This window comes from Cyprinodon tularosa, unplaced genomic scaffold (assembly GCF_016077235.1).
Source record: "Cyprinodon tularosa strain WSP-4 unplaced genomic scaffold, ASM1607723v1 ctg126, whole genome shotgun sequence".
Classification (NCBI taxonomy): domain Eukaryota; kingdom Metazoa; phylum Chordata; class Actinopteri; order Cyprinodontiformes; family Cyprinodontidae; genus Cyprinodon; species Cyprinodon tularosa.
Genome location: NW_024038070.1, coordinates 1258776 through 1281069, shown reverse-complemented (window position 1 = coordinate 1281069; position 22294 = coordinate 1258776). Strand labels below are relative to the sequence as shown.

Here is a 22294-nt window from a genome sequence, read left to right as displayed (position 1 = left end):
GCTTTGGAGAATTTGAAAGGTAAAAAGTGGTTTGCATCATTGAATGCCACATTTAGCTGCCACACGTGGCCTCAACTTAACTCAAAGTTTACAATCCAAACACAGCCTGCACACAAAACACACAGCAGCCTGTCAGCATTGGATACGTGGAATGTTATGTGTATACAATAATACAGATTTGAACAAAAGCACATTTTAGTTTGATGCCATTTTGACCTTAAAGCAAAGGATCAGAGAGGGACGGTGATCAATTATATCCACTCTATAGCTGCCAGAGCGCACAGGTAAGACAGCAGTGTTTATTCCTCCACAGCACAGTTACTGTAAACCACTCCCGCTCCTGGGATAGGGCGTGCGTCAGGAGCGCAGGTGAGATTATTTGAATATCCAGCACAAACCGTTTCCATCAGCCGATCGTGGAGGGAATAAAAGACTGGAAGACGAGTTTTAGGGAGTTCAGGGAATAAGGGCGAGTTTGAAGACTGATCCGTCCAAAGGTGATACAGAAGGAGGCTGAGGCGCACCAAGATTTGGGGAAACAAACTGGGGAATCCACGGTTATAAATAACAGTTTGATATTTTACTCTTTTATTAATCAAAGTACTACGAAGGGAATACACATCTGCAGCCATGAAGAAATCCTCAAATCCAGGTGAGATAAGTTTAAGCTTTTTTTTTTTTTTAATCTTTCATCGGGACAACACTCTCGTTTCTTTTTTCAATTTGTAAAAACAAAGTTAACATTTTTTTTTACAGTGAGAAGCCTATTTCTTTTTTTTTTTTTTTTTGCGCTGCGCCTCCACAGATCTGTGCATTTATAAAATCCCACTCTTGCAAAAGGCCCCACGCTGCACTGGATCTGTGGGTGTGGTTTTTTGATCAATTCCTCCGCTCAGAGTCGCATAAACAGGCTGTGACATCATGACAGAAAGGTGACACAGAAAGACAGTCACCTTTTTCCATCATGAAGAATCACATCAACAAATAGATTCAATCTATGAGAACTTCTGTTGCTGCTGTTTTTTTTATATGTCGGACTGCTGTGAGAAAGCAGCGAAGGAAATGTGCTGGAAAAGACACCCAAGCAACTGAAAAATAGAAAGATTATCCTCACTACTAATAGCTCTCTTTGTTCAATCGAGAAGCACGTTGTTAGGAGGGAGAACAGATATATTAAAAATCAGATTATAATGAATATTTAACTGTAAAACTAATAACTTATAGAGAACAATGTGATACTAGGTGGATCTACCTAATAGATTGAATCTTTTATCCATCCATCCATCCATCCATCCATCCATCCATCCATCCATCCATCCATCCATCCATCCATCCATCCATCCATCCATCCATCCATCCATCCATCCATCCATTTTCTTACACTCTTATCCCAAGCTGGTCGCGAGGTGTGCTGGTGTCTCTCTCCAGCTGTCTATGGGGGGAGAGGAGGGGTACACTCTGGACAGGACGCCAGTCCATTGCAGGGCAACACAGAGACAAACAGGACAAATAACCATTCACACATACACTCACACCTAAGGGGACTTTAGAGAAGCCAAATAACCTAATAGTCATGTTTTTGGACTGTGGGAGGAAGCCGGAGTACCCAGAGAGAACCCACGCATGCTAAGGGAGAACATGCAAACTCCATGCAGAAAGACCACGGGTCGGGAATCGAACCCAGAACCTTTGAATCTTTTATATGTAAGAGTATTATTAAACTGGAATAGATTTCAGAGTCATCTCAGTGGACTCCTTGATGTGGAGGAGAAGCGGCTCTACTCCAAGCGTCACCAAACTCCTCACCCTATCTCTATAGGAGTGTCTGACCACCCTGCAGAAAGCTAATTTTAACTGCTTGTATCCTAGATCTCTTCATTCAGTCACCATTCAGATTTCATGAGCATAAGTAAAGGTCGGAACATAGACTGAACAGTAAATTTAGAGCTTTGCTTTTTGGGGTCAGCTCCCTCTACACCAAAACAGCTTGCAAGCAAGACATACTCACAAACTCCAGGAAATACATCTTGCCAGAAGCCAGTACATGTGTGACGTTTATGATATCAGCATGTCAACCAAATGTGGAAGGCGGAAGCAAAACAAGCATTGATGAGGCCTCTATTTCTTTTTTGAAAATTAGCAAAAGGGAACTATTTATGCCTTTGAGGATGGGAAAGATGTTTGGATGCTCGGTAGGAGTGATATTTCATTTAACTCCGCTGGTTGGGTATCAAATCAAGCATGTGATATGTCACAGCTGATGGGATTGGCTAAAAGCTTGATGTTGGAGGCAAGTGCCACTTTGTGTTTTATGCGGTCAGCTGGAAAAATTGCACTGAGTGTCCCTTTTGCAAACACTTTCTAGAGGAGCCTTTCTAGATGGGTACTGTGTAGAATTCAAATTGAACTACTTCTGTGCAGGGTGAGCTTTATAGCAGCAGCTGCACTGATTCATCTATCGATCACCTGGTCTATATTCCCCTCACCTGTGTACAGGATCCCAAGATATTTGAACTCGTCGGCTTGAGGCAGGAACTCTTCTCCAACTTGAAGGGGACAAGTCCATTTTTCTGGTCAAGAACTATGTCCTTGTACTTGGAGGAGCTGATTCTCATTCCTCCTACTACACACTCAGCACTGAACTACCACAGTGTGCACTGTGGCAGTTCATTTCTACATCAACACGACCGTATGAGCAAAGATGTAATATTCCAATGCATGCAATAAGGAATTGAACTAAGCATTTCAGTATTTCCCCAGTGGAGATGTGTAAAGGAAGAAGAAAATGACTAGATCAAGGAAAATACACCAGTAGTTTTAAAAATACAATTAAACGTGCTGTAGGAGATCTATATTTTTGAACATACACAATCGCGCCTCTCCCTTCAGACCAACCCTCGAAACCACGCCTTCAAAACACATGAACACGCATGCGTTCTTTTGAGGATTTTCAGATGAGATCGAGAACGAAACAAGCCGAGACCGAGTGCTCGTGACACGAGCTAACAACAACATAATGCCATGTTCACAGCTAAAGCAGCAGAGGCAGCAAAAGCAGCTAGTTTACATGCAAAGTCAATGGTTGACGCGCATCACGGTGCAGCAGAAGGTCCAGCCACGGGTCTAGAGCAACAGGAGCAGTGCGTCTGAGCAGCTGGAAGGGAGACAGGCACAGCACTGATGATGCAGAGCGCTATGATCACTCCTCTGAAACAGTTTATTAATGCCTAAATTATTTTAAAATGCCCAAATCTGCCGGCAAAACATGTTCGTTGTTATTATCCTGGTGCCTGCAGTTTGGATTACCGCTGCGGCAAGCGGCGAAGAAACGACGGGGCCAGAGGCTGCTGTTGAATGGGAATCCCAGTGACAGCACACCGCTGGTATACAAGGGTTTTAGCGGCTCTGACAGAAATAATATTTGAAGGCAGGATGGTAATCTGAATTAACTGAAGGAACTGACTACACTGAACTTCAGGTGGACTTTCTCAGTTCAAAATAGATTCAAACTACTTTTTGTCCACTGATCACAGTGGCCATTGTTTCAGGAAAACAAAGGATAGGGTAGCTCTGCCCAACGTGCATCAGACCCACTGTTTACTCTGGCCAGATCTGGCTTGACCAATCACAGCAAAGGAGGTGGGACTTTGCAGTGTGTGACGCTCAGTGCCAAAATTAGTTTCTTCAATGTCCTGACATTTTTTGTACAGACAACAAAGGTACAAAAACAGAGAACATCACTTGGAATTTTGTGTCACATCCGTACTTATCTGATTGGTTTGAACTTTTAAATCGAGATGTATCAGCCAGACTAATACGCCATGTAAGAGTTGTATCAGTCCGGCTGGCCAGGCTAATACAACTCAAATACAGGATCTTATTATTGTAACCAGGTCATTCTTATTGACTAATAAACTGTTTTATTTTATTTTCACATTTTTGAGAATAAGGCTTAAAAACTGGTGAGCATATCACATTCACTCAAGGCCTCTTTATCTCTGTTGTCTCCAGCTTTTCTTCTTGGTAGCATCCTTCTTTTACTTTCTGCCTTCACAGCCTGCTATCTCACTTATATCTACATTCAGAGCTCTTAAACTCTCCTCCTCCCCCCTTGTTGCTTCTCAAAATCTCCCACATCGGATTCTGCCTGTAGAATGCCAACTTTCCCGACTCCTCTTCCCAGAGTCCTTAGGTGCGATGGAGCGTCTGACAGCTTTCCATTGGAGCCAAGCGCATGTTGGGTCATGCTGCTATGCCGCCTCCTCTTCGGCTCTGTCTGTGATTGTGTGTGTGTGTGTCAGAGAGAAAGAGACAGAGAGAGCTCTCTCTGTGTGAAGTTGCCTCATTCTTTGTCAGAGCTTCCACTTGGAGAATAGTCTAATAACAAAGTACACATTAAGTCTGCTGTGTGGATGTGTTGTGAAAGGTCCTTTCTCTTCAGTGTGAAGAGGTATTTGGACAAGCATCCGGGATGCGGAGGTGTAGCATTAGTACTGGGGGTCTGACCTGTGTGTGGGCATGTGTGCCTCTCTTGTTGGAGAAAAGAAAACCCCTCTCATACATAAGCAGGTTTTAAAGGTTACTCATTCAAATTTTTATTAACATACTAAAACAGAGTTTATGGTTGGTTGTGAATGCATGTATATCTGTTCACCCATGCAGCCTCTTGCGCCTGAAGAGCTGATCCCTGCATTAAACACCACTCCCTTAAGTCACCTGGATCAATGAGTAACCTGTATGAACACAACAACACAGTTGTTATTTTCCAAGTACACACCTTATGGTATGTGCTTTCATGTCCTACTAAAAAAAAAAATGCATAAACTCCTAATCTACTCCTGCCTGTGTGACGGATACCTCACTCTGTGCTGTATTACGGCTTTTAGACTGTTTATACTGGAGGGAGAGCAAGGCTTTGATTCAGAGCCTGGAGCAATTGTTAGATGGTAACTTAAAAGTGGAGCTATAAACTGTGTTGAGACATATTTGCCCTGTCATCTAGAAGGGTATGCTGAAGATGGTCTAACCTTCAATTTAAAAGCTACACAACTGTGAATAATAGACTATTAAGGTAGTGGAACATGTGGACATGCAAGCACAGTGCTGTGGTTTGCTGTGATATGTGAGTAATTTTACTGTATTCCGGTTTAAGCTCAGGAAAACTTGGGAGTGTAAGACCAGAGAAAATATGAATGATTATGAGAAATGAAAAGGCTGTACTTTCTTGGTAGTTTCTCTGTGTAAGATATACTTATTTTTGGATTAATGGAAAAACAAACAACCATCCAGGGCCACATTTTCCCTTCAGTTTCGCTGAATAAAACGCAAGGTGAAAATATCCATCCATCTTCTCCCGCATATTCCATCAAGGTCACGTGGGGCCGGTGCCTATTTCCAGCAGTCTATGGGTGAGAGGCAGGGTACACCCTGGACAGGTCGCCAGTCTTTCGTAGGGCAACACAGAAACACACAAAGACATACAAGCATGTACACACACCTGAGGACAATTTGGAGATGCCAATTAACCTAACAGTAATGTTTTAGGACTGTCTGAGGAAGAAAGTCATGCATGTATGCAGAGAACCCACACAAGCATAGGACAACATGAACATTCCATGAAAAAGACCCTGGGTCGGGAATCATACCCAGAACCTTCTTGCTGCAAGGCAACTGTATTACAAACTTCTCCCCCATGCAGCCCAGTCTAGATTTCTTACTATGGGAAGTTCATATTTGTGTAAAAGGATTTGCATAGAAAAGCACATAGTAGCCTTTTTTAGAAACCCTTTAAAATACTATTGGTTCCTGCAGTGTCATGCAATTGCTGAAAAAACAAACTGTTAAAAACTTTTTGTTATTATAGATTTTTAAGTTTTTTATTTGGTTATTCATCATTTTTAGTTAATGTTATGAAGAGCCATTGTGGAAGGTCCAGAGAGACATGGTTGCAGACCCCTGATCTGTAGAATGAACCAGGCTCATCAGAAAATCACAATGCTGTATTGATTTGCAAAGACAGCTGCAGGGAGAGGCAAGGACTACACTGCACTGCACTACTGCAGCACTGTGCAGATCTCTTACACATTTTATTTACTGTGGTGGAAAACATAATTTTTTTAGGTTATTTAATGTGTTTTCTTAAAACCAATGGTAGTGAGATGTTTGAGCAGAAGCCATTTTTCAAGGTCGACCTAAAGACAGGGCGTTTCTCAATATGCGTTCTTGAGCGTTCTTGTGTGCTCGTGTACTCGTGACACGTCATCAGCCTCAGCCTGAGTACCGTTCCAATTCTCGAGAACGCCAGATCGAGAACGCAACTAATCCCCGGATGTTGTTCTCACCCCGCCCTCTTTATCGAGCATGCATCAGAGCAGACTTGTGCGTTCTTCAGACTGACCGCTTCCCCAGAATGCCCCGTGGCCGCAGCTTGATTCGAGACAGCGCTCATAGTGTTAAGTTAAACATTCCCTTTTCTGCTGCTGTTGTTCTTCAAAAGTAAGTTTTGAAATCGTTTGAGGCGATAACATTATACATTGAAGCCTCCCTGTGTGGTCTGTTTACAGAGTTAGTGCGAAATTTAAAAAAAAAGTCCGACGTTGAGCGTACCAGAGTGACCAGCAGACCTCCGAGGGTAACCGCAGCCAGGGCTAAATTTACCCCGTCTGTAGTGAAATTCTCTCGGTCTAGTTATGTATGAACTACCGCTCGTTCTGATGGCGGTTTTTTGCGGTTCTGTAATTTTTTTAATGTTTTTTAAGCTTTAGAAATTAAAAATATTGTTTTCAAAATGTTTTGTGTAGGGAATAAATAGTTTTGACTGTTAAAGAAATGCTAAAGAACTTTGCATGTGATGACGTCACGAGTACGCTTCTGTTCCAATACACATACGTGCTTGCGTGCTCGCGTTCTCGTCAAGTCCGATCTTCCTGCGTTCTCGCCAAGAACGGACTTGACGAGAACGCGAGTACGTACTCGCGTTCTCGTGAATTGAGAAACGCCCACAGTTTTAATCAGATTTAAAATTAGTGATAAATCCGCTGTTTTTATGGATGTCCCAGTACAATTTTTTAATTTCTGATACCGATATTGCAGCTTTGAGAATTGAACAGAAGTGGACAGTTTCTATTGGCATGACAATAACCGAGATTTTAGATGTAGACCGACTTAATCCAATATTAGTTTTTGGGATTAATTCGGTCTGATATCTGATATTATAAGGGGGACACCCTTACTGGTTTTAATTCCTTATTTCTTCACTGTTTTCCTTTTATTTTTTAAAGAAATTCTATCTATATCAGAATGTGGACTAACCATATAAGCCCAACTACTATATCCTCTTTTTGGGGGGAATGGAAACATAATCAGCTGTGAAAACTGTCAGCTGATACAACAGACGTCTACTGTTGTACTGCATGCCTTGGGGCCTTTGAGAAAGCCTGTCAAATGATAATGGCAGACTCAGAGAGGTTCTGATGCATGGTCGAAGTGTGTGCACATCACAGGTTTCCAGAAGTGGCTATTAGAGGAGATATGAGTGTGTTTAAGTATTTCAGATGTGGTAGCTGTGCACTGTTATCAGATTAACTAACACACTTGTTGAAATATTTATTAGAGGACAAATGAAAAGCCTGTCGTGTTTAGCAGGGCCGAGAGCCAGAGTTCAGGTAGAAAATGGTAACAACGGTTTGGCAGAAGCATCCTTCTCCTGTCAAGACATGAGTAAATATTTTAATGTTTGAAGCAATCAGTTAAATGGTTAGTCATATCTGTTCTCTGAACATGTTGGGGTGACAAACATCTGTTGAGGTATCTTTAAAATGTATGTGAACTACCAGCAAGTGCAATGATGCCCCGTTAGATTAAAAGGGTATTATAATATGAAAAGGAAGTTGAGTAAAAACAAAATGGCAGTTTTGAATCATTTAATTTGTTTCAAGTGAAAGACACTACCGCCCTGTGAGATAATTGCCAATAAAGGTTTTTGTAAATGTAAATAATCTTTGTCTAGAAATAGTAGCACATATTTTAGCAGAATTGATTTAATTTGGTCACATTGGACAGTTTTTAATCATGATTTATCTATTTAAGGTCAAACCAAAGCATTTCAGCCTGATTTAAGGCTTTTCCTTAGGCCACTCTAAATCCTTTGCTTTCATTGTTATTGGTTCTTTCGTAGCTCTTGGATATGTCGTTGAAGCACTCTTGAAATGATTATGGTTGACTGGACACACCTTCCGAAGGTTAACGGTTAAAAACCCATAGAAGTGGCTTGCAACCCTTTGCAAACTGAAAAATGTCATTGGCTTTGTTTCTTGTTTTTTTTTTTCCAACATTTCTCATGAATTTCTTTCTTGGCCATTATATTGCTTTTGAGATCTCTCCATTTTCTCCATTTTGTCTTTTAAACTCTAAGTAATTTCTTTAGCAATCCAGCCTGGATGTAACAAGTCAAATTGAACCCAGCTGTCCAATTACTTTCATTGATCAAAGTTAAATCAGGATTTGATTAAGTAATGACACAGCCCTGCTAGTTTGGCTTTTTTTTATTATTATTACTTTTAATCAATCAAATAATCACTTGAAAACCGATTTATGTGCTCCATTTATCTGTGACACATGGACAAAAGAAATCTGTGAGGTAGGATTACCAATACCAAAAGTCCACTGCCATGGCATTTATAATGTGCTTCTCTGTACATGCTCTTACATTGTGCAAACATTTGTGCAGAGACCGTGGGTCAGGCTCATGATGCTGCACGCATCATTGTTAAGATGGAATGACGATGTTTGTTTAGCTGCCTCTTCTTAATTCCTCCATCCACACATGAAAATCTGAACAAACTCACAAATTCTGAAACCTTTGTCAAAGCCTGGGTCGTCCTGACAATCTTCTTAATGAATGTACTCAGTTGTTAAGTTGTTCACCTTTGACTTACAGTAAGTGCATATTTCTCAGGGGAGGTCACATCTCATAAAGCTATATGAGCCACTTGAACGGCTCTCTTGGGCTTTAACAACTTTATCTGATTCCTATCTTGAACATTCACATTGTTTTATGGACTGGCGCAGTATCCTGATTAGCTCATGTCACAAACTATGAGTGAGCATTGTGAAGAGAATGGGTGAGCGATCTAGAACTGGGAAGTTTTTCTGTTCTGTCGCCTCAGAACTCAGGAGGAAAGCGGATCATGGTCAAAGTCTGACACCCATGTCTATGTGAGACAACACACCTGCGAGGGTGTGTTCTCTGTGAGACTTAATTTGACATTAGCCATGCTGCAAAACACTAATCTTTTTCTACCTTTCCCCCAGTCTCAATTTCTTTCTTTTCATTCTTAATCATTCCTCCTTGTCAACTCCCCAGAATTGTGAAACCTTGTTTGCCGCGTGCCATTAACATGGATAAAGAGGGCCATAAAAACACAAAGGAGGAAGATTGAAAAGCCGGAAGCAGGATGGAGTTTATTGACATTGAACCTTTTTGCATGCTCAAGTTCAACTTCACAAATTATGATTGCAAGAAAATTGTCCACACCTGCCCTTGATAGGTAAAGTACATTAGTAGACAGAAAAGAAAAGTCTATGAAAAACGACCTAAACTAAATGAGAGAAAATACATTTAAAAAGTCAGAAATGTTGCTGAAACATGCCTGAGAGATTTAACAGATGTCTTCTCCTTAGAGAAAGATATAAAGCAAGTAGAAGTGACTAAGTTAGAATAGATATATGCATAATCCTGAAGTTGGTAAATTAGTTTATTTTAGTTGGATATTAAACTTGTATAAAGGTTGATATAAACCAACCAAATTGGTGCTGATTATTCAAAAAGAAAGTCACAACATAAGCTGTAACACTGCAATACATTGTGGATTGGGTGGATTAAGGCTGGATGTTTACATACACTCATCCTCTGCATGAATAACATCTTAATGCAAGTTTAAATTACATGTAATAGATTCACATAGATGGATCCATTGATCCAATCTTCATCCCTAACAAATAGCCAAATGGTCTTTGGCAAGTTGGAAATCCCAAACTTTCATCTCGGATGGGAAATTGTGTCATTCTTCTTTTCGTAGGTAGCTGTTTTTTTTTTTTTTATCCTCTGTTTTGTCACACATTCATCTGGGTTTTAAACACAGTCCAGCCTATTAATTTGGTAGGTTTTTTATGTGTGTGTCAGGGTTCTGCTCTGTTTAAGTAAGGTTTTAAGTTTCCTTGTTCTTCTATCCTTGTAGTTTTTTTCTGTCAGTTTTGTATTTCTTTAGTTGATCCCTTGTGCTTGTTTCCTTTCCTCTTGGCTCCCTTATGCTTAGTCCTATTCACATCCGCTCTATATCAGCTCGTTAGCCCATCCTTTGTTCTGTTTCCCATATATACACCACCTCTGAAGTTCCTCTTCACTGGTTTCTTGTTGTTTTGTGGCTTTGTTGTTACTTGGCTCCCTGCGTGTGTTTTTCCCTGGCATTTCCTTGATTTTTTTTGGGGGGGTTCAGTATTTTTGTTTTATGGACTCTGCTTCTGTTGCCTTTGGGAATAGCATTACATCTGCAAACTCCCCTCTGCCTCATCTCTGCTGTTGGGTCCTCAAAAACCTCAACTCAACCTTGACAGTGTGTCAGAAAAACAACTTCTCATGATATGTTTGGAATGGTTGTTTTTTCAAAACCCAAATTTGTTTTCCAATTTCAACAACTTAACTATATGTTTGTGGTCACTTGGATACATTTGAAAGTAGTCCCCTCTTTTAGCAAATAAGGGCCCTCAGCATACTACCACCACCATGCTTGACTTCTCAAAAAACAAATAATAGCAACGCTACAAAAATAATAAAGGTTTAGAATTGAAATACAGGTTTCTATAGTTTCTATGTAGGCGATCAGATGGAAGTTGCAATTAGTTGGCTCATTGTTTATGGATTTAAACGCCTCATCTTCAAACATTCTTCTTGCCATTGTGACAAAACAGCTCAACATTTTCCTTAAATGCATTTTACTCATCCTTGTAGGTAGATAATAAGTTCAGCCGTGATTCAAAGCATCTACTTTAGAGATTAGCTTCTTTCGACATTCTTTTGACTGTCTAGCTTTTTGGTGATGTTAAAGTCATCATTCTGAAAAGTGGCATTAGTGTTTCTGTGGTGTGGTCTCCCAGCAGGACAATGGCCTGAAGCAATCTCCTAAACTGGTTTCAACTTCAGGGCTTCTATAGTATAAGCTCTTCTTTAAAACTTGTGAACTAGGCTTAAAAACCGGGAATTAATTGCTTTATATAAACTCGGCGCGTCTTATTGGTGTGTCTTACACAATCTTTGAAGCTTTTTGTTGTATAATTATACCACTCTGGAAAAAAACTGCTCAAATGTGTCTTTAGAAACCTAAAATTGGTTTGAAGGTTCGCTCTATAAGTGTATCAGTGACGTGCGGTGAGGTTCATAGCTGGTGAGGCACTGACGTCATCAGAATCAGATTTGCAAATAGATGCATAGATTGACAGCAGTTTACAGGTTATGTTTCACTTCTGCATCCTTACACATACAAACTGTAGCTCACAAAACACACATTTCCTTAAAAAACAAAACAAAATAAATGTTATTACTGTCTTACCTTTACTTATAAATGAATAGAAGTCCTCCTTATCTTCCTTCAGTTTTAAAAGTCTCTCTGTCTCAATGGAGATCACTGCCAGGGAAGAAAGCCTTCCTTGATCCGTCCTGTTCCTGCCTTATGTTTTCAGTCTCTTGAGCACCCCCTGCCATGAGGCAAGAGAACTGCCTGCCTCACCTCGAACTTGTTCTCTGCCGTTTATAATCGCTCATTACACGAAACACGTTACACAAACACAGTTGGTGACAAAAAGCTCTGTACATTATATACATAAGCCAAATTATTAGAAATAAGTTCACATATTACATTTGTTTAAACCATTTTATTGACGCCGTACAGCAACATGCTCTCTCCGCTTTGCAGCCAGCGCAGAGCCAGGGGTTGCGCAATCCAAGGTGAGGCAGAGCTCGCTGCTGCCTCACCGGCATCGCTTCCAAGCATTTGAATGGGAAAATAAGAAAATTCAGCGATTTTGAACAAATAAAAATCGAAATTGGTGAAGCTACATGAAAAATGAATATTTTTTAGTACAAACCACCGGATGAATATAACAATTTAAATTACTTTATGATTATATATTTTCTTTCTTTCCATGATGGCTGGTGAGGCACTGCCTCACCTGCCTCCCCTGACCGCACGTCACTGAAGTGTATATAAACTTCTCAGTTTAGTAAGACAGTAAAGAGTCTTTCAAGGCCAAAGGCAGAATGAGATAATTGACTAAAATGAATACCTGTCATTACACATGAAATATAACTCCCTATGTTGTGAGAGAGAAGTGTAACTTTGCTTCAGCAATGTCTACATCCAGCTACACTGATTTATATGTCAAACAAACTGCCGCTTCACTCTTAAGGAAAGGGAGTTCCTTAAAATGGGTCAGAAGGAAAAAAAGGAGGGACGTGGTGAAGTGGGAAGACACTTCATCTCCTCTGTCTTCCTGCCTTCCTGCTCAAACACAAGCCATGTGGCCTCCTTGAGCAAACACAAAAATCTCCGGAGGCTCTAAAAAGACACGGCATACTTGAACATTTCGCAAGTAATTCTGTCGTCTTTTGCACACATGGACGAAGGGTCTCTCTTAAGGGCAGACTGATGTTCAGAGGACTATATTTATAGGATTCTCTGTATAATATATGGTAGTTTGTATATATTTAAATCGTTCAAAGTGTTGCTTACCCTCCAATAATTTTTTTTCTCCTGTCATTTGACACTGAACAACCAATTGGTGCATCGATGCATGCATGGTCGTGCATTAGTGGCCATTTCAAACACACACATTCCCAGGCACAAGAACCTCTTTAAACAACACCAATGTCATCTACTGTATCAGCTATGTTTTGATGCAACCATGCAGGCATCCTTATTTTTATTTTTGCTTATATTATCACATGACGCATCCCTCAGAACAGGAAATATCCCTCAGTGATCACATCAAGTCCTAATGTCGTTTATCACGTAAATGTGGTTGCCCTTACTGCATGTAGCACTAGTATGGAGCAAAATATGACGAAAGAAGACCACTAAGCTTTCAAAGGAAACAAGGCATAGACGGGGTGTTTTTATATAGCCCTCAAACCAGACTGAGCAGATGAGTTTGTTCCTATCCTACTATAGACTAACTCACTTTTGCACCAATACATTGCAGCTGTCATTCTTGTGGCTTTAATTCTCATTACTGAATTAGGTTGTGCATGTTCGCTTATTATTAGTCAGAGGTTTCCTCTCATGTTAAACCACACAGCTGCCAACTTCACAGTTATGTCACTTCTAGATAAGTAACATCAAGGTGCAGCTCCTTCCTCATGCTGTTTCTTTATTGCAGTAGTAAACTTTACCTGTTTGAAGCACTTTATGTTCCAGAAGGGCGTCTACCTGTTGAGCATGTTCATTTTCTTTTCCGACTTTATTCTCCTTTTAAAGAGTTTATGGAATAGACATGTTTTTAGCTGCAAGGCTTAACAGCTTGTATTGACTACTTGTGTATTTTCCACAATCTGTGTGTACAGACAGAATTTGCAACGTTAAAATGTATGTGAGTATTACTAGAAATGTGAAAAGCTCAGCATGCATTTCCACTCCACTCCCTTGAGACTGCATTTTGTAGAAAAGACTTGGGCTAAAACTGCGGCTGCAACACTGCAAAACTTCACATCTTGTTGCCTAAACTGAACCTTTCAAGCAAGTGATTATTAACTTCAGTAACAGATTTTTTTTCTGTTAAATTTAGGTCTGGACTTTGACTGCACCATTCTTCACACTTTTTAACATGCTTTCTTTCACAAATACCCAGCTTTGAGCTCAATATTTCTTCCACTAAGCAGATTTGTTGTCCTTGAAGAGGTATTCCCACAGCATAATTATCATAACCATGTTTGAATGTTGACTTTCGGTTGAAGATGTAGAGCCTTGTTACTTTTCTGCCACTTTTCTCCTTAAGGCCAAAACCTGGCAAGAATAAATGCCTTCTCTATGTTTGCCATGTTCCCAAATTGACACCACTCTGGCAGCTTTTCAGTAATTATTATCTTCTTGCCACAGATGAACGCCAGATAATTTGAGTACAACAGTAATAGAAATAGTTTACATGTTAAAAGATTCCCTCATTCTGAACTGTGAATTTCTGCGGTTTAGCTCCCCTAGATCAAAACAAAAGAAAGTTGTTGGAGAAACAGGTTGAAGATTAAAGCGGTAGGGATTAGTCATAGTCATCTATTTATTGTTTTCACATAAAAAGACTATAATGAAAATAAAAACAAATGATCTTCCGGTTATCAAGTGCATTCCAGGTTAAGGTATAGCATTACTTTTGTTTTGTGCACATGCAAACACAACTGAGTGTGTCATCAACTGGCTAAAACTTAATTAATTTGGTTAATCAAATGACAGACTTTCACCTCATCAGCTTAATAACTCTGATTTTTTTTTTGTAGATTTAAAAGGGGACATTCTGCTAATTGATCCATCCATCAATCATATTCAGCATATTTTTATTGAATGTACAGAAATCATGATAAAATGGTTTATCCTGACATAGTTTTAAACAGTCAACCATGCATATCTGCCAGGCAGTTCAGAAGCTGGATAATCGTCCAAGTACCAAAAATCTACTGCTTTAGTTCATGTAAATTGTGATCAAATATGTCCCAACTTTGCAAAGTCCAGCACTGGGAATTATGTCCCCAAAACGAATGGTGTCCTGGATGGAGCTTACGTTGAAACAAATATAGAAAAACTACTATTTGCATTATTAGTTAATATAATTTTTTTTTTACTACATTAGTTGCTTTTAAACACTGCAGGAGAATGTTAAAAGAAAAAAAACTATGATAGAAACTGTAAGATTAGCAAATACACATCTTATTAGTGCAGGGATTGATATGATCTTTGCACATGGCAGCCATGTTGTATTTTAAAGTCTTGAGACAAAGCACAAATAAAAAAGTTATTTTTTTTTTTACTTTTTCCCACTTGCAACTTTAAAATTCAACTCTGGAGTATAAATGAAGCTCAGACTCATTATTTTGCCATTAAATGCAACCATGAAATTTATTCCTTTGATAGCAGTTAAGACAGAGATTCAGGGACGTGCATAGAGTGCACATACTGAACACTTAGTCTTTTTTCATTTGTACACTTCTTGTGAGAATTACCGTCCTCACAAAGAAGTTGCTTTACTTAAATCTTCCAGTCACAGTATATGGTGATACATTAAACTCTCCTGTCTCAGAGAAAACATCTGTAGTTTATATAAAACTGATGGAAACTGCTGGGTTTGCTGGTCGGATGAGCAGGCACTGAATGTCCCCTGTTGACTTGTTGATCAAGAAGAATTTCTAAGAAGCTCAAAACAGGATGGGAACTTCTGACTCATCAGGTGTTAGATGAAGTTAGTTCATCTTAGCTTCCGTCAGTGTAGAGAGGACAGGAAGCAGCAGAGAAGAGTTGCAGCTTACTGTGGTCGACCTGCAGCATCTTGTCAACAGGCCATCTTCTGTTCTTGGAACATCAGAGTAAAACATTGTCATAGATCTGTGGGATCTCTTGTGTAAGCATCAAATACATTCACTCTTACAGTGGGGAGAATTTTAGTCACGTAATAAATCTGTTTCAGCATGCTCTATATAAATAAAACACGCCAAGGACAATTTAATGCTTCTGTTCAGTTCTCTGCATAAACAGGTACCTTTTATAATACGACATACATGGTGTTTAGCAAAACTGTCTAAGGGTTGTTCCTTTTTTTTCTAAACAAATTAATATTGTTAGTCACACAGTGGAGGTGTGAACTGTATTTTCACTGTATTTATAGATCATCTAATTAGCTATCAGCCTTTTTCACAATTCATAGATTACAGTTATCCGCTGTTGCTCACCAGTTTTTAATGGGTTTTGTTCAAGTTACTAAGGCAAAAAGCAGTGCTGGTCTAGTTACCATAGAGTATTGGGGTCCATTGGGATCCGGAGGTTTGCCCACCGGAGGGCGCCGAGGATCCCTTCCAGAGGGTTTCTGCTGTCTGTTGGGATCCAGAGGCCTGCCCACCAGAGGGCGCCAAGGATCCCTTCCTGAGGGCTTGTGCTCACCTGCAACACCTGTCTTTCATCTCCTCATCAGCCTTGGGCCTACTTAAGGAGGAGGAGACTAACACTCCAACGCCAGAGTGTTTGCCAGTTACGGTTTAACCTACCTGTTAACCTGAAACTCTGGAGAGTTTCTCTGCCGGTGATCTGTCTACCTGCTCTCTGTTGAACTCTGGAGGGCTTCCTCTGTCAGCCTCTGCCTGCCCGCCCTCAGAGGAAAATTAGGAGAGAGACTCTGTCTGTGATCTGCCTGCAAGCACACAGAAGGCCCTGCACTCTGACCGTCTCACCCCAGCTCTCAAGAGAGAGAGAGAGAGAACCAAACCAGGAGTCTGCCAGCCTGCACCCTGACCGTCTCAACCCAGCTCTCAGTAGAGAGAGAGAGAGAGCTCATCAGGAATCAGCCAACCTGCACTCAGACTGCCTCTGCCCAGCTCTCAGCTCTCCTCCTGCCTGCACTGTGTTCCCAACCTGGAACCTGCCCGCCAGCACTCAGACTGCCTCAGCCTAGCTCTCAGCTCTCCTCCTGCCTGCAATGTGTTCCCAACCTGGAACCTGCCCGCCAGCACTCAGACTGCCTCAGCCTAGCTCTCAGCTCTCCTCCTGCCTGCAATGTGTTCCCAACCTGGAACCTGCCTGCCTGCACTCAGGCTGCCTCAGCCTAGCTCTCAGCTCTCCTCCTGCCTGCAATGTGTTCCCAACCTGGAACCTGCCCGCCAGCACTCAGACTGCCTCAGCCTAGCTCTCAGCTCTCCTCCTGCCTGCAATGTGTTCCCAACCTGGAACCTGCCTGCCTGCACTCAGGCTGCCTCAGCCTAGCTCTCAGCTCTCCTCCTGCCTGCAATGTGTTCCCAACCTGGAACCTGCCCGCCAGCACTCAGGCTGCCTCTGCCCAGCTCTCAGCCCTCCTCCTGTCTGCACTCTGCTCTCAACCTGGAACCTGCCTGCCGGCACTCAGACCGCCTCTGCCAAGTTCTCTGTTCTCCTCCTGACTGCACTCAGCTCTGCTAGCCCTCAGCCCTCGGCCTGTCAACTGCCTCTGGACCCACAAGGTTCCCCCCTCTCTGCAGCTCTGCTCCTCTCCAGATCAGCGGTGAACCAATTCCTGACCAGTCTCCCCGCCTTGGTCCTGTCCTCATTAATATACATCTTTGTAAATAAACCTTTGAACTTTTTCTCTGCCTCCGAGTTGTTCTGCATATGGGCTAGATTCCATAACCCATCATGACATTGGCTCCATAAGTCATTTAATATATTGAATTAATATAGATTGTAGATGTCTTTTAAGTAAATGCAAACACAATCCGAGATTTACCAGATTTAAATACTAGAAGACACTCACAGAAACAATGAAAATGCATATTACAGTAAAGTAAGAGTCAGGAGGAGGGGAGTTTGCATGACTCTTAAATCATCTACTCTTAAAGGAACCAGCTATCCTGGTCTGTCAGTTTACAATGCTTTATCTCCGTTGAATTAGAGACACATTCAGCCTTGTGCTGCCATTTTAGATATTTTATCTAATAACGAAGTTCAATATTATTTTAAGAAAATTGTAAATGTGTCAACATAGCATGAGCTGTACATTCCAAGTTTGCTCTGCCTTTTCCCCCTTTGTCCAATATGACAATAACTCTGAAAATATTGCTTTAAGGCTAACATGGATTTGCATGAAATAACATTTCATAATTTTTGCAAAAGACTCAAGCTATCCTGATATGAAGCTAACAGTCTCGATATTCACAAATATGTTTATAAAAGGCCCCATATGACCAAATTTACTATTGCTTTTACATACTTGCATATAGTCATAAAAACACAACTATTCACCTGTACAAAGACAACCAAACATCATACACACTTTAATCTAGAATTTTCTTACACATACCTACAAAGTGTATTGAGGTACATTCACACAGAGAACAATGTGAATGGAGGGATTGATATACGTGTTATTTCTGTGTAATGGTGCGATCAGAAGCAACTTAATGGTTGGCAAAGCAAAGGGTGTGTTTTGATCAAAGCGGTTGGTGCGAATCGGGCAAACAGAGCGATGCAAAGCTATGAATGAATGAGTTCAACATTCTAAACCTTTCTGTCAATATGATGTTGAGTTAATCAATCAGCGACCGGATCTGGTTGTGATGTAGGGTGAAGAAGATAAAGATCTTTTTCATTTATTAAAGTGGTCCATCCCCTGACGTGGAAGAGTAGGTACTAATCCTCAGTCTTTGACAGATGGAACTGCTGGAAGTGATCATCATTCAGCTGCGGCCCTTAGAATTGGTGTTGGTACTAACCAAACTGGAAACATCTCCGGACATCACCTGACAAAGGACAAACTGCTCCACTGTCATTGCCAGTAGCCTTGTTGCAGCTTCAGCAGCTTAACCTCTAAGGAACTGCCTGCACCCATTATATAGATGTATAGATCATTCTGAATGCATTCATGCGACTGGCTTGAAAGTTAATAACTGACCACATGTGGTACGTTCTTATGTTTGGCTGAAACAAGGGAGATATCTGATTGGTTCTGTGACTTTAAGAAGCTCTTCTGCTTGCCACTGGTTGCCTGTAATAATTGCACCTGCTAAGCTAATCTGTATAAAAGACACGTCCACAGACTCCAAGCTCAACATTATTCAAGACCAAAGGGCTGTTGAAGGAGACCAGAAAAAAATTTAGAACTGCACTGAGAGGAGGTGCAAAAGAAAAGTTTCCGGCACAAACTCAACTTGTTGTGTTTGGAGAAAGACAAATACTAAGTTTATTTCAAAGAGCGTCATACCTACTGAGATGCATGTGGGTTCAAACATCATGCATGGGCTTTTCCAGTCACAGTATATGGTGTGGGCATTTTTCTGCAAAGGGGACAGGGCAGCCTATCCATGTTTAAAGGAGAGCCATGTCCATCAGTGAGAACACTGAAAGTAGAACATTGCTCAGTCTTCCAGCCTGAAAATGATCCCAAACACAGCTCTTTGCAACATAGGTGGCTCTATAAAAAGCCTTTTAAGGTCTTTGAGTGGCCTAGCCAGTCTCTAGACCTCAAGCACATTGACAATTACTGTAGGGAGTTGAAAGTCTGTGTTGCACAGCAATAGCCCGAAAAGGATTACTGCTGTATATCGGTGGTTTTCAAACTAGGTCTTCTGGAAACACTGTCCTGCATTGGGGTCTGCCAGTCACCCATTTATCTAAGTCAGGTGTGTGGAGGCAGGGAAATACCTAAAACATAGGGGTCGGTGGGTCCTTTCGAATTAGTTTGAACCACTGCTTTTTATGTGATTTGCATAGAGGAATGGGCCAAAATACCAACTACAGTTTGTGCAAACCGGCTGAGGATGAATCATTGCCAACAAAGGTTATACTACCACCCACTAAGTCAAACATTTGTTATTGACTAAACACTTACTGTATTTTCCGCTAAAAGTTACACATCCTGGATTTTTTTGTTTTTGTTTCGTGTCTCTGAGTTGCAGTGTATCTATGATGAAAATGACAGACCTCTTTTCACAGTCATTGACTGACTAAATACATTTCTCTGTGCATGTTTAAACCGATTTGTGTTGGGTGTCTGAATCATCTTTTGCATGTCTGGACCTTGTGTGCATGTGATTCTCTTAAATAAACTGGAGAAGATATTTTCTTAAATTCCATATGAATATCAATTTTTTTTCAAATTGATCTGATTTTATTAATTGGTCGTTTTTGTTTTTCAGTGCGATCAGTCAGCGCTCGAGTAAGAAGAACAGAAAGGGAAGTATCTGGCATCACCAGTCCCAGTAAGTCAACTGCACCCCTGTTCATTTCTGTTCAAACTCCATTTTAATATTGCCTTGTTGCAAGTACTGGTTTGTCATGTATTTGTTAAATCCTTGAGGGAGGTTTTACACTAAAAATTGTTAGAGACTAAAAATTAGATTACATTTTTTTACTATTATTAAATACACTAATAAAAAAAGAAAGAAAACATTCATTACATCTGATAGATAAGCCAAATTAAGTAAACAAATACACACATTAAAACAGAAAACAAGCAATGAAACTAGTACAAAAAAAATTAATGATTCAAAACATATTTTTTTCCCAATTTAAACAATTTCAAACAGGGATGACTTTCAGTTCCTTTTTGTTTTTTTTCACTTCTTATTTCTCTATTTTTTAGAACCTATGGTCATTGTTGTTATTTAGAGTTTAAAGTTTAGATTAATTCCTGTTCAAGGAATACAACAAACCTTCCTACTTTATTCTTGCTGTTTTTAGTCAACATGCTGCAGAGGTCAGAGAGACAGATCATTACCTATGCAGAAAGTGATTGTTGAGAAAACATAGCATGCAGGGAGTGCAGTCATTAGTCACTTCTATGTTAGGCAAGTTTATTTTAAGTGTGCAGTTTTTAAGTGAGCTCTTTCCTCTCCAGGTAGCAGATAATAATTGGGGGGCAGCAGAGAACTGATTCACTTATAAAAGCACAGAGTGAGACCAGACAACATTTTGGAACTGTGTTGATACACCTGAGCTTACTTAGCTTTGATTTACTTCACTTCTAAAAGGTTTTTCTCGTTGACTGTACAGTGTGTTATTTAGAGCTAATACTACATGTAAGGAAACAGCTTTTATATTAGCATCACAATACTGACCTTATTTGTTTAAATGCTGCAGGCGGGTTAAGATAAAGTGAGCTCTAAAGAACAAAATCCTTTTTTTTAAAGCTACCACACAGAGGGATTTTTATGTGAGCTTTTGTCAGAGGGCTTTCACAATATTTGAAGCATGCAAGCTGAATCTTGCAAGCCAGTGCTCTGTAAGTCGTTTGCAGCCTGTGTGTAAGCAGCCCTCACAAAAGCTGAACTGTAAAATGACCCTCAGGATGTACCAAAGAGAGTAAAAGACAAAAGATAAGTGTCAAAACAGATGCAGCTAAAATTACTCTGGTTGTTTTTCTTGATTTGTCTGCACATGTGCAGAACATACCTCTAATTTAAACACCATTGCATTAGCTACATTTGTTCTTTAAAATATATGCACGGATGCGTGTTTTTATTTATCGAAGTGGAAAAAATGAGCAGCACCAATTATTTGCATACTTTGACGCTAGAACAGTATTTTGATATCTGACCCATGTGATAAATGATAGTAGCCAAGTATGAGTAATTTGTAATTTTGTAATTTTATTAAGGATCCCCATTAGCTGTTGCCATGGCAAACAGCTAGTCTTCCTGGGGTCCACATTAAAAACATACAGTAAAAACAGCTACAAATATAAAAATTTCCAAAAATGTAATTTCTTAAAATTACTATAGGAAGTACAAAAGAACAAGTAAAATAGAACAAGTAAAATAGGCACTATCATATTTTCCAAATGTTAAAAAAAAAGGAAACACTTTGGGATGAATACCTGAAAGTGGTGTACTATCCAGGGCATAGGGAACAGATGCAAAAGGAAAAGTTATGTCATTGACACCCTGAATACATTATCTATTGCTTTTTTTAATAATTCCAGTCAATGGGGATTAGGCATTGCAACAGTGTTTGTTCATGTCTAAATGGCGGCTAATGTCTCCAAAGCTGCTCTCTGATTTGATATATCTGGTTCATAATGGTTCTGGCTGTTTGCTTTTTTTTTTTTTTTTTTTTTTTACCAGTGATCAAGTTTTTTGGTTTTATATGGGCCAAGGTGTAATATTGATGGGAAAACAAAGATTAAGGCTTACCCAAGTCACTACTGATGTAAGATGTGTTGCTGGCTGAGGTTATTCCAAGGATTTAAGTGTGCTTAAAGAGAACAAACGTTCAGGTTTCTACTTGGGTATAACTAAAAAGGCTTTGATCCCTCAAGAGTGAACTAAAGTAAATGAGGCATCTAACTGGAAGGCTTAGGTGCATATGCACCCTATAAAAACCAAGCCCTTAGAATGAGCTAAAAGCTGTTTATAAAGCTCTCTGTCAGCAGAACTCCCTGACGTTACCACTGTATCTGTCTGTGTTCCTGTGGGATTGTTAGCATGGTTTAGGGAGATTCCTGCATGCAAAACTTCTGTCAACGTAGCAAATTTAGGAGCCCACAAGCACATGTTTGTTAATATTCATAACTGCAAGTAGAG

At 40.2% G+C, this 22294-nt stretch overlaps 1 protein-coding gene across 1 annotated transcript in view; it reads left to right on the top strand.

The window, feature by feature from the left end:
- The first annotated feature begins 377 nt into the window (after positions 1-377).
- Positions 378-22294, top strand: part of sept9b (septin 9b) — a 115741-nt gene continuing 93824 nt past the window's right edge. Inside the window, exons 1-2 of the mRNA XM_038276663.1 lie at positions 378-652; positions 19910-19972. Coding sequence (XP_038132591.1) covers positions 631-652; positions 19910-19972 — 85 coding nt within the window. The 5' untranslated portion in view covers positions 378-630. The remainder of the gene's footprint in view (positions 653-19909; positions 19973-22294) is intronic.